Source organism: Myotis lucifugus, unplaced genomic scaffold (assembly GCF_000147115.1).
Source record: "Myotis lucifugus unplaced genomic scaffold, Myoluc2.0 scaffold_1621, whole genome shotgun sequence".
Taxonomy (NCBI): Eukaryota; Metazoa; Chordata; class Mammalia; order Chiroptera; family Vespertilionidae; genus Myotis; species Myotis lucifugus.
The window spans coordinates 2,371-15,829 of NW_005872669.1; the positions used below are offsets into that span (position 1 = coordinate 2,371).

The 13,459-nt window shown below is 42.7% G+C and overlaps 1 protein-coding gene across 1 annotated transcript; it reads left to right on the forward strand.

Annotated features, from left to right (window-relative positions):
* Window positions 1–3,545: 3,545 nt before the first annotated feature.
* On the forward strand, window positions 3,546–12,419 carry LOC102441719 (amphiphysin-like; the record flags this gene model as incomplete). The annotated part of the gene is made up of 4 exons (XM_006107983.3): window positions 3,546–3,758; window positions 5,488–5,730; window positions 7,767–7,868; window positions 11,770–12,419. Coding segments are annotated over 4 exons (666 nt in total), but the record flags the coding sequence as incomplete, so codon positions are not given.
* Window positions 12,420–13,459: the final 1,040 nt, after the last annotated feature.

Here is a 13,459-nt window from a genome sequence, read left to right on the forward strand (position 1 = left end):
CAACTGAGCCACACAGGCCAGGGCTAGTGAAATTATTTAAGTGTATAGCTCATAAGGTGGTTGTAAATATGGTTACAAACCAAGATTTTTCTCACCGTGTTTATAACAGTTCTAAGAACTGGAAACCAACTAGTTCAATTACAGGAGAACTGTTAAATAACTTGTTAAATAGAAAAGGAAATAAAGTGTTATATAGCTATTGATAAGAATTTTTCTATGAAACATCATCTACATGTTGTAAATTAAATAGACAAATAAAGTCCCTGTATGCATAGAAATGAATAAAAATAAATACCTCAAAATCTTACCATTAAATTATTTCTTTTATTTTTAAACCGATGACATCATTATTTTTTAATCAGAGAAAAGACCTATTTTCAGTTAAAATAACCTTCCCTATAGAAAAGTATGGAATTTCATACCTGGGACTCTCTGCAGTTGTCACTTAGACCAGTGACATGAGCGGCAAGCTGCTTTCCAGGCATTGTTCAGAGATCATGTTGCCAAGGAAGTAACACAATGAAGAAGTAAAATAAAGCAATCAATTAAACAGATCCCAGAGATTGCAGCCTCTCCTGCAGCCAGTCCCACTCCTACTTGTTTGGGGTCTCATCCTCGTTGACTTGCTTTCCTGACACCGTCTCCGGAGGGACTGACTGCTTGTGTTTCTGTCAGCAAGCTGTGTTCCCTGCTTTGCAGGCTGCGGAGGCCATTGTTGCATTGCATCAATTTCATCCCACTTCCAGAAAAACTTCTAATGCAGCGAGGTGTTTAAACCGACTCTGACAGGATTGCCATAACCCTATCACTTCCCACCGAGGAGACTGTTGGAGCCGAGTGGTGAAGCTGTCAGATGTGAGTGAGAAAGTGAGAACCGCTCTCCATCTCAAAGATGGGTCCCCTGCTGACCCTTGTGGTTTCTGTGTGATTGAGGTGCACATTGGCAATAGTTCAGGACTTGGGCACACAGGTAAACAACATGTGCCTAAGGGCAGCTAGAAATTTTTTAAATTCATCTTTGCATTAAATGTTTTCCACTATAAATATATTTGGCCAACAAATAGTATAGTTTGGCAGAAGATAAAATAATGGTGTATCCCTTAACATTTGGAGTGAAGAGGAAAATATAATAACATTGAATAACAAAGGCTTGAAATACTTTGAGTGGTTTCAGTCCCCTAGTCTCCCTGGATAATACATTAAAAAAAATAGTCATTAATCATTATGTTTTTTTCCTAGCAGGTGTAACACCTACGGTAGCAAGGAAAGTCTAGAAAATGTTTTTCTTTTCTAAATCTACAAGTAGCTAACAAGTTGGAATGCATAAATATAATAAAAGAGGAATAACCCTATTACTGAAAACTTTTTCAACCTTGCCTTGATTTTATCTAGCATTAACACTTAATCTGAGCAAAAGGATTCTTGTGTACTGTTGTATTTTAATGTTGTTCTATTATTGCAGTCAGTAAATATGCTGTGGAAATACATTGGTAAGAGCAGAAAATGTGGCACAGATCCCAGACATAAAGGGAGAATTGGGCACCACTGATTATCAGAGCAAAGCCAGAGGCAGAAAGAGGGAGGGGATCTAGGCAGTGGGCACGCCTCTCTTTCTGCAGGGGTCTATAGGCTCTGTAAAATCTGACTAGAGAAATCAGAAGTCATCTCTCACGGACTCAGAGAAGCATGGAGGACTGTAAATTTCTTCCCTTCCCTAAGTAGGTCATTCAAATTGTTTGCCTTTTCCTCTCCCCTAGTCAAGTGGCAGTTTCCTTGGCACCCTGACTCTACCAGCATTGTTAATGCCAATATTTTGGTGATTTTGATTTGCCATCATTCTTATCAACTGTTTTCCACATGGTCTATGCCTGTGAGAGTGTGTGTGTGTGTGTGTGTGTGAGAGAGAGAGAGAGAGAGAGAGAGAGAGAGAGAGAGAGAGAGATCAGGTCAATTGCTGACCTGCAATTGGCTCCTATGAGGTCAAGGAAAGTCAGAGCACAGGGAGACCATGCACTTGGCCTCCACCTGCTGGTGGCTGGCATCACAGCAGCCACGCTGTCAAGTCTATATCAAATCCAGCCAAGGAAGCCTGTTTAAACCATTTACCAAAGAAAAGATAACATGTGTATCTTATGATAGTGAAATTTGATAGGGTCAAGTTGATAGGTGTACAGAGCCCTAGGGGTAAATAAGGAATTTGTGGTTAACATTCTATTTGTATGGAGAGGGTTAGAAAATTACCTTTGGGAACACCACCGATGCTTCACAGAAATATATTCTCTCTGAAGCTATATCAGTTCAGTTGAGAATAAAATCCAATTACTAGTTGTATGTGCTCTGAACATATATGTATGGAAGGATTTATGTATAATCACTTGGAGGAATAGCCTATCAGATATGATGGTGGCTGCGTTCAGATCTGTGACATGTATGTGTGCATGTGTGCACGTGGTGGTACTCACTGTCAGTTCACACTGTCTGCATGTACATAGAGTCCGTCTGGTGTGAAGCTATGGAAACCGGTGGGAGGGTCACTCCATAGTGTGATTTTCCAGACAGATAGAAATCACAAATAACTTAGAATTGTGGCAACACAGCTTACTTTTTGCATTTAAGCCCACAGGTAAGCCATTGTGTGTGCAGTCTTTAGGTATAGACTCTAATTTGAAGAAACTTGGTTAGGTCCTCAGGACCCTGAAGAAGCTTGTTCATTTCTCCAACAATAAAACTACAAGGAATTGTTCAGTATTCTTGGAATCAAGATACCCTCCTAATTTATGTTCGACGGCAACAATAACCTCCATTAAAAGGTCAATGTTTCTTTAAAACAAGAGGTGCAATTCTCTTACATAAATATCTATTATGGAAATGTTCAGTCATCCACCAAATATAAATCTGTTATCCCTCTTCAAAAATTATCAACATTTATAATTCACTTCAAATAAGTATGCCTCAATTCAGGTGAAAGGATTACTTTTCTGAAACCTATGTACTTTAATGACAGGGTAGAAAAAGAGAAATAAATGCTACACAGTGGCTAGTGACTCTACTTTGAGTCATTGTACACTTTGGAGAGCCAAATTCTCATAATAAGGAATTCTCATAAAAGAAGGAAGTAAATTTCTAAGAACATGAGTATTGCCCTGGCTGGTTTAGCTCAGTGGATAGAGCGTCAGCCTGCAGACTGAAGGGTCCCAGGTTCCATTCCAGTCAAGGGCACATGCCCGAGTTGCGGGGCTTGATCCCCAGTAGGGGGCGTGCAGGAGGCAGCCAAGCAATGATTCTCTCTCATCATTGATGTTTCTATCTTTCCCTCTCCCTTCCTCTCTGAAATCAATAAAAGTATATTTTTAAAAAAGAGGAGTTGGAGTTTTGCCAAACAGATGGCAGTCTGGTTGCTGTCCCTAAATCCTAGGCCTCCGTAAACTATAAAGAAAGCTTCAAAATCTGATGAGCCTCAGCCGAGGGGAGAGAAGAGACAGAGCCGTGTCTGACTCTTACTGCGGCCCTGGAGACAGACCCCTCCTGTTGGTTCTGGTTTGCAGATCCTACCTGGCACTGATGCTGACCTGACTGATGCAACCTCCGTGCTGGCAGCAGAGGGCGCCCCAGCAGAGGAAGCAGAGAAGGAGGTGGAGGCCGCGCTCCCTGCTGGGGAAGGAGCAAGTTTAGAGGAGCCCAAGGCTGATACCGAAACTGCAGAGGTTGCAGACAGTGACAGAGGTCAACAAGAGGAAACAGAAGCGGCAGCGCCTCAGGTAAGTGCCTGGTGACGTGGAGGTGCTGGGGGATGTGCCCTTTGGCATGCTCTGTAGATTGGTTAATGGCCGTAACTCTTGGATTCGGAATAGATTTGTAGCCATTTTGTGACATGCTGCTCCATGGGGCTGGGGGAGGGGGGAGGGAGGGAGAGGGGATGGAAATTCTCAGAAAGAGTGGTCGCATCATTTTCTCAGTGTCAGTATTCTGGGGTTCCACGCAAGCCCCCAGGGCTACGGTGACTGGGCTGAAATTAAGTACAGATAGAGGTAAAGGAGACTATGCAGTAAAGTGATGGAGAAAAGAATGAAGCACGGACGACAAAAAGGATGAGAATGGAGGCAGGAGGAAGGGAATATAATAGAATAATGGGGTGTCTGTGTGGATTATGGGAGAAAATGGCCGTAAAGTGCTTAGCCTGGTGCCAACCACATGCTGAGAACACATGATTAATACTTAAATCATGTTGCTATGATTATTACTTTGTGGTGGTTATTATTATTAGAGTACCTCCAAATTCACCCCAAATTAGGCTTCTTTTACCGAAAGCTCATCCTTATGTTGCACTTTCAAAAGGAAAATGGGTCATGTGAGCCTTCGGACACATACGTGAAGCTGGGCTTCGCCCAGGCCTGGCCTTCTCAGACCAGTGCTCAAAGGCAGCACAGCCACCTAAGCCCAGACTGTGGAGCCTCAAGCCCAGGGGCCAGAGCAAGCACAGCTCTCCCAACCCCGTGCTGGGATCCTCTACTTTCTAGAAGGTTAACCGTGAAGAGTGGGCTTCATGCATGCTTTCCATTTCTCTGATTATTTTACTCAGAGTAAGTTTCCAGAAGTCTCTCCAGGGTTACTCGAAGTTTGAAACTGAATTGCCCCTTTCCTTCCACTAGAAACACAGCAAGTAGCATGGTGTTTGGAGAGAGAACTCAATTCTATTCATTGTAATATTTCCTTGTCACTGTGCCAGGAATACTTTTGTACATATTGTTAAACTTGTTGAAAGAGTGTATTATTTTCTCCAAATTGAAGAATGGAAGTGCTTTTGCCCGCTGACGCCTGAGGGAATATAGAACTTATATTATTATTATTAATCTGAAAAGCCAGCAATATCTCTAGACTTTCCTTATGTGAGTTAAATCTCCCTCTCCCTCCTTGCTCTCACCTTTGTCAAAACATAAGGGGGAGGTCTTGATCCGTTGGTCTACTTTCCCAGACAGTAGAGTGTTGGAGTGGTTGGCAGGAGTCGTGATTCCGGAAACTGTGACTGGGGTGAGGCTTTGATCATAATCAGCAAGCAGGGGCCATATCTTTACCAACAATGTGGTTTCGGGCTCTCTGGGAGTTCCATGAGACTCTGGGAGAAGAGCAAATGGGCCAGGGCAAGAATGAGCCCCTCCTTGGAATTCCACAGCATTTCCTTTCAGGACTGTCTCCTCCACCCGCCATGACTCCGCCCCCTCCCTGCAGTCTCCTATCCCTCCTCCCAGTTTACACAGAAACCTCACTCTTTCCAAACTGGGTGATTGTTCAAGGATCCAGAAATTCATCCCACGAAGGGTATCTCTCTCAGGAGAGAGAGAAAGGAGGAAGGTCCTGCAAGGCGGAAGGCCCAAGGGCCAGAAAGCCTACATTGGGTTTGGGGGATGAGGGAGGTGGGGAACCTGGGAGCCACGGAGGGTGTGGCAGGGAGGATGTTTCCAAAGGACCACCACGTCTTTCTTTCCCCAGGAGAAGGTCATCCCCGCGGTCATCATAGAGCCCGCTTCCAACAACGAAGAGGAGGGAGCACACGAAATCATGACAGGTGCAGAGTCCCAGGAGGCGACTCCAGACTCGGCCCTTCCAGGCCCCCCCAGCGAGGTGCCCGAGCCGGCTGCTGAGCAGAAGGCCCCTGAGGACTCCCAGCCCGAGCCCTCCGCTCCGCCTGCGAGCCAGGCCTCTCAGGAACTGCCTCCCGGCTTCCTCTACAAGGTCTTTCCACTCTTCATTTTTTAAGTCGGGCGGCCAGTTGTCCTTCCTTTGCTTTGAGGCCCTTCTGCTCACACCTTTGGTTTCCTGATTTTTACTTTTACTTTTTTGGCCACACAGACTCCTTTTCTGCACTGCTTTCCCCTCCCTCCCAACATCACATTGCAACGGGGCAGGATTTCTGTGCTGCGGGCAAGGGACCTACAGTGATGTCTTCCCATTTTTAGCAAAGGAGAGTTAAACGCTGTGTCCCTTGGTAGTGATGGGTTCATGCCTTCCACCTGAGTGCCCTCTGCTCCCCACAGAGCTCCGTGGGGGCCTCCCGTGCTGGGCTCACCTGCTCCCGGCTGGATTATACACGCCTCCGAGGGCAGGAAACAGGAATCACCCATTCAACTCTGGCACCTGGTTACAGTGCAGGACACAGAGCAGGGAGCCAATGAATATTTTAAAAGAAAGTGGGTCAATATGTTAATGGGCTTCTATGAAAAGGAAGAGAGAAAAGAGGCCAGAATTTGTGGGCAGAAGGTCTTGCTCAGAGAGGCCTCGAGTGGTTACATAGAGCCTTCATACACTGAAGGGTCCTTACAAGAACCAACCCAGCAGACACCGAGAAACACAGGCTTCCACCACGTGTGAAAGGCAGCGAATCCTCCGTAATAGAACATTGTTGGGAATTATAAGTCCCATCGTTTGGTTTTACATGTCAAATTTCAGCTCTTTGTCTTTTAAGAAGTATTAAATTTTTGTTTGTGGGGGTGGGATTGAGGAGTTGTGATCTTTTTCTTCTCTCTGCTTCTTAGGCAGTAACTGCTGCTACGTTGCTACCTCCCAGGGGGACGGGGTGGGTATAATGCAGGGGTGGGCAAACTTTTTGACTCGAGGGCCACAATGGGTTCTTAAACTGGACCGGAGGGCCGGAACAAAAGCATGGATGGAGTGTTTGTGTGAACTAATATAAATTCAAAGTAAACATCATTACATAAAAGGGTACGGTCTTCTTTTTTTTTAGTTTTATTCATTTCAAACGGGCCGGATCCGGCCCGCGGGCGTAGTTTGCCCACGGCTGGTATAATGCATTTAGGAATGAATTATGCGAAGACAACACTAAGCCTGTGGCAGGTGAAGGCATGTGTCCCACTGTGTTTTGTGTCAGAGAACAAGGAATCAGGGTGCAGGCTGCCACTGGAGGCCGGGCCCGGCTGGGCCCTCCAACCTCCTCACTGACCACGTAACCCTCTCTCTGGGTGTCAGTATTCTCATCAGAAAAACGAATTTGGGGATAAGATAGTAATTTCCAGCTCTGACATTTTATGATTCTACATGCAAACAACACATTTTAAGAGCTGATTATTTAATATCATGGGTAGGGTTGAGGGGAGGGACACAGGAAAAATAAACCTGGGTGTGATTATAGATCGTTATTTAAGCTGCATAATGGGGCTCATTTTACTATTCTACTTTTTAGAAATTTCCTATACTCAAAGTTTAAAGAAATCTTTCAAAAAAGGGAACTAGAAATAGGTTATCATGTTTAAAAGGTAGGACAGGGAAAGAAGGAAGTTTATTTACAGGAGATTGGACACAGAATTTGATTAAATCCTGATTTCATTATAACATGCAAGCGACGGTTTTCCCAATGCGACAGAAGCTGTGGTTAGAGGAACATTCAGCTAGGCATTTTTAGTTCAAAAACAATAATAAAGCATCTGTGATAATTACATGCAAATCTCTAGCAAAATTATGAAGCATTAAACTTTAATTAATGCACGGCATTTCAGCGCTAGCAGAAGGTATTGCATTACTAAATATGCGTCCAAGGGCCTTGGTTTCAGTCTGTAAGAATAGGATGTATTGAGTAAAGAAGAGGATTTCCTTTCTGCCTTCAGGAGCCTTCTCCTCCCTTGGGGAGATACAGGTCTTCATTGTTATCAGCTTGGAGACGCTATTGAGATGCCTGGGGACCATCTGACGGGGAGAGCTTGACCTGACCTCTCTTTTTCTTCCTAACATTAGTGAGTTCTTTTCCAACCTTGCAGGTGGAAGCACTGCACGATTTCGAGGCAGCAAATTCTGATGAACTTACCTTACAAAGGGGTGACGTGGTGTTGGTGGTACCCTCTGATTCGGAAGCTGACCAGGTAAAGGATGAGATTGGAAAGTGCTGGAAGCTCTATAGTTTTTTCCTAAGGTTCAGTTGGGCATAGTGACTTCCTAAAGTCGTTTGCATTTTCTGAGATGCTGCAAGGCAGCCCTGAAAAGGATTTAAGGGCTTATGACCATAGTACATCACAAAATTTAGGTTTGGGATGCTATTACCTAGTACATTGTTTATTTTTTATACAAATAGATGACCATTTCTTATTGTATATCCATTTTTTAGGGATGTCTCTCTGAAATTCAGTCTTCAGGAAATGCAGACACTCTTAAAATAGTGTTCCATTATTTTCCAGTCTCTACACAGCTAATACTGTGAAAAAAAGGCCAATGTGACTAACTGATTAAAGTTAACCAATAGAAATGTGTCCTGGGATGGTCTAGCTTTTGGAATTAGCAGTGAGAAATTTAAAGCAGTCATTACATTTCCCTGACTGATTTTAAGAACTTCCCAGCATCATGTTTTCATCATTTCAACTATAAAGTGCTTAGGTCTTGTTTTTTCATACTTTTCTTGCTTGAGGTTCACTGAGCTCCTTCGACTTGTATCCTGATTATTTTCCACTACATTTGAAAGATTTTCAGCTGTTATTTCTTACTTTTTTCCTTTCTTCTCTTTTTCTCTAAGAAACAATTATACATATGTTGGACTTTTTATGTCTAAGACTATTCTTTTTTGTTCAGTATTTTCTTCTCTCTGGTACTCTGTTTGATAGTACAGTGACCCTTTTTTGCACTACTTTGAATTTGTTGTTAAGGTTGTCCTGTGACTTTTTTATTTAGGATATTATCTACATAGTTCTATAATGTCTATGTTGTTCTGTTATATAGTTTTCATTTCTTTACTGAGATTTCCTATCTATTCTCATTATTACCATATTTTAATTTAAGTCCATGACTATATTTGTAATGACCGCTTTAAATTCCTCACTGCCTATTCCAAAAGCTAGGCCATCCAGGACACATTTCTATTGATTGACTTTTGTCAGTAAGTCACATTTTCCTGTTTTTCTCACCTGTGGAAATTTTCTTACGGTGGGTAATTCATTATTGAGTCTGGATTCTGTTTTCTATCTCTGAAGATTACTTCTTCCAGCAGGCATTCAAGCCACTGGATAATTACCTTGAATCCATGGAAGTTTCTTTTACTCACTTTGTTGGAGTGGGTCTGTTTCAGGTTTGCCATACTCTTAGGATAAATTCTTAGTCCTGGGCCATTGTCTCTACCTCTAAGACAGGGGTGGGCAAACTTTTTGACTCGAGGGCCACAATGGGTTCTTAAACTGGACCGGAGGGCCGGAACAAAAGCATGGATGGAGTGTTTGTGTGAACTAATATAAATTCAAAGTAAACATCATTACATAAAAGGGTACGGTCTTCTTTTTTTTTTAGTTTTATTCATTTCAAACGGGCTGGATCCGGCCTGCGGGCTGTAGTTTGCCCACGGCTACTCTAAGACATGCCCCATCTGGAATTTCAATAGAAATCCTGACAGGTTTATCAAGCCCCCTAACTTGATGGCATTTGAACTCTAAACTCTGCCTCCCTGCCATGTATCTTTTCCATGTATCTCTCTCTCTCTTTTTTTTTTTTCAAGATATCCCCCATAAAAGTACAGCTGCTCAGGCAGCCCTTAACTCTATCCTCTGAATGCCCTGCAACACACAGACTGAGGAGAGCCCTCAGGGGAAGGCTGTACCAGCACAGATCCCACCCACGCAGCACCCTACTTTCAAGAATTAAACCGTCTCTGATTTCTGCCTGCTTTTGGTGACTCCCAGTGCCTTCAAATGGTTGTTATATAAGTACAACCCCTTTATTTATAACAAGCCCATTATATAAACTTATATTTTATACTATATATTTTGTAACAAAGTCATTTCTATATTAAAATAGTTGCATATATCTATACATACGTATATTAGGTCTATAAAAATATATAGTTTTTCTAGTGCTTATAATTGCTCTCTGCAGAAGCATTTGTCTGCAACAAGCTATTTTACCATTAGCAAAACTGGAAATTCTTAGTCTACCACATATTTTAAATAGTTAAAATTTAACTTTTCTATTTACCTCAGCTAAAGATTGATACTGGCTAATAATAGTTCAATTTACTATATAAATTTTATATCAGGTATATGTCTTGCAATATATCTTTTTATTGCATTTATTTTTATTGAGAGTATTACAGATATCTTGATTATAGGTTTGTGCCAGTCCTTTACTTTTGTTCTTTGTTGAAACAATTTTAAAGTGCTTGACGTGCTTGGCACCATTAGATTTTTCACTCATTGTAAATAAAGTCAAATATAAAATATAGACACTTGCGGGGGAAGCGTGGCCTTTTGTATGCTTACCCAATAAATTTAATTAAAAATAAAATGGAAAGAAAATATTTAGTTATCATCTTTTACTTTATGTATAACTTTGTCCTTCACACATATAACATCATAATTTTAAAGAGAATAATTTTTGTCATCACCTAGGATATTATCAGTTACTTTATTGTCAAATTTTCCCACTGTTATTATTTCTGCCTTCAGAAATTGGCCTGTCTAAATGCTTATATTTCTTCTCTATAGAAGCATCAATTTATAGTCTCAGATTATATCACAAGAGAATGTATTCAGCTTCTTTAATTTTTGAGTTCCCATTTATCTGATGTACTTGAACTTCATTGGGAATTGGTTCAGATTAAATCTGGCCATCCTTCATCTTAAGAGGGATCTCTTTCGTGTGTTGGTTAACATAATAAAGATAGTCATTCCCCACTAGCTTTGCTCCGTATGGTCTGTATGTTCATGTTGTTCCTTCAGCTCAGCTTTACCCAAGTAGGATCTGCTTATCTTCATAGGCCAAGGGCAGACGGCCGCCTCCGTTCCTCAGTTTTACACGTCATCTCCCATGCCGTATGACCACACGGATGGGTTATTTAACCTTTCTTTGACTAAATGTCTGCAGTTCCATAAAATTGATACATGTTTATAAGCAATAATTTATAAAGAATATACGAATATTCCCAACAAGAATATCATGACAACAAACTGCTTTGTACTTTATATAAACTTGAAAATATAGATATTATAACAGCAACAATAACACAACAGTAACATCAGGCAACATACCTAGCCGTTATTATTTGATAAGCCCGGTATATGTGGTTTATTTAGGTTACATGATGTGAGCTGAGGGAATGACAGAGTTGTTTGTTATTAGCAAGTGGTTCAGGATGAAATACAAGAACTTTGATGGCCTTGTCAGCACTATATTCTAACCCAGGGGTCCTCCATCCTTTTTTTCACTGTGACCCACAGGGCACGAAATGTTCCTGTGCATGACATCCTTTCACATGTGTCCCTCTCTTTGTGCTATCATTCTTTTTAAAAAATATGTATATATTTAACTGATTTTAGAGAGGGAAGGAGAGAGAAATAAGGACAGAAACATCAATGATGACAGAGATCATTGATCGGCTGCCTCTGCACGCCCCCTACTGGGGATCGAGCCCACAACCTAGGCATGTGCCCTGACTGGGAATCTCCTGGTTCATAGGTCAATGAACAGTGACCTCTTGGTTCATAGGTCGACGCTCAACCACTGAGCCACACTGGCTGAACTTTGCTGGCTGTAATTCTAACCCTTTTCTTTTCCTTAACTCAAGTCATAATCCAGTTGCCATCAATTAACTATAGTTTATACAAAATTATAATATTAATATCAACCTTCAGTCAGCCTTCCCACTGACCCCAGCACAGCAGTTTACATGTAACCCAACATGTTGGTGCAGAGCCACGACACAGAACTACACAAAGCACTTTGTTTAATGGCTGGCAGTGCAGGTTTTCCCAGCGCTCGGACCTTGAAAACCCTGTCTTTGTCTTGCAGGATGCGGGCTGGCTGGTGGGAGTGAAGGAATCAGACTGGCTCCAGTACAGAGACCTCGCCACCTACAAAGGCCTCTTCCCAGAGAACTTCACCCAGCGCCTGGAGTAGGGCCCAGAGGGTTGTAGGAAGACCCTGGTTTTGAGGTTTCTAAACCTTCATGAAAACCTGAAGAATTCACTTTTGCTATTACACTCTTAGTGACTTGCAGACTGATGCCAGATACAGGTTGGAAGGATATATCCATGGAGCATGTGTGCAAAAAAAAAAGTGTAAGAAAAAAAAAAAGCAAATGAAGGAGAAAGTCCTCACTGGTTCCCATGTTATTCAGAACAAGTTTGTTTGTGCTGTGTCCGAGCTGTGGAGACTCTTGTACTTGACCCCCTCCCACCGATTCTAAAGTAGCTTTCTCCAGACCAGAACCTTAACTTGTGGTACCAAGTGTGTGGTATGGAGTGGCTGCCCTGCAGCAGACGTGCTGAATTATCCTGTAGTACAGGTTGTGTCATTCCCCAGGGCAGGTGTGCCCACGTGCGCACGCTCCTCTCTCTCTCTTACAAGTTTACTGTGTTTAAAACGAAAGTGCTGCAAACGTTTTCAGTGTTCTTTTCCAACACACCTCTGTCTCTCTCTCTCTCCCTCTATATATACATATATATGGACACAGTGCACGAGCTAGTTCCCATCACTCCTGGATCTATGTGTATGCACCCGAGGACATACGCATAGTTGCTTTCTTTCCATTGCAGCCCGTGGCCTCTCCGGTGTCATTGATACATGCATTGCTCTTATTCTGTCTGGCGTTGCAGTTGCAGTTTTGCCTCAGAACAAAACCAGCCACCCCATTGCCAAAACAGTCGACAGTGTCTGTGTTCGTAACGTGCATTTTTCGGGGTGCTGTCCCTTTGGAGAAAGCAGAGCCTGATTCTCTACGTGTCCGGCTGCTGTGGCTGGAGGCAGGCTGGTCGGGATGAGCAGCGAACTTCCTAACTTCTGCCTTTAAGAGATTGGCTAGATGACGGGGCCTAGAAACCCAACCCCAAAAGAACCCTTACCAAGAAGCTCCTCTATATTCCCACCTCCTTATATTTATGCGGCTCATCTTCACAGATTGTCCTACAGTAAGCTCGGTGACGTACGCTGTATTCACAGATCATCTGTAACGATAATGTGCTCAGTGCTGTGTCATTCCGAATAAACCTTTGGTCCGCTCCAGCAAGCACCCCGGTTCCTCCTGACGAGTCGTTTGTTTGGAAAGCTGGTCTCAGTCGGATGCTCTACTTGAAACAGTTATGTTGGAGTTGTTATTTGTGCCGAAATCTGCTTGTAACCCTTGGTTGTGCTCCACAGCCCCCTCCCTTCCCCCCACCCCTTCATTCCAGTGATTGCTGGTCTCTGGGCGGTCCCCGCGGCCTGACAATCACTCCAGCACAAATAACAGCTGCGGACGAAGGCCCCGCCGAGGTGGCGGCTGTGGCCCCCGGCCTGTGTATCACAGAGAATCTGACGACCTTCATAATCAGCGATTTCTTCTCACACCAGCCTCATTTTTTGGTCACTTTTCTTTTTGACATATTTATGTTGGTTGGGTACATACAAAGAAAAATAGATCAGGCGGATCGTTGTTTATGGAAGAGAATTCTTACAGCAAAAACCTTTCGTTTCATGTAGACTCTTTTTCTGCCAGTATAAT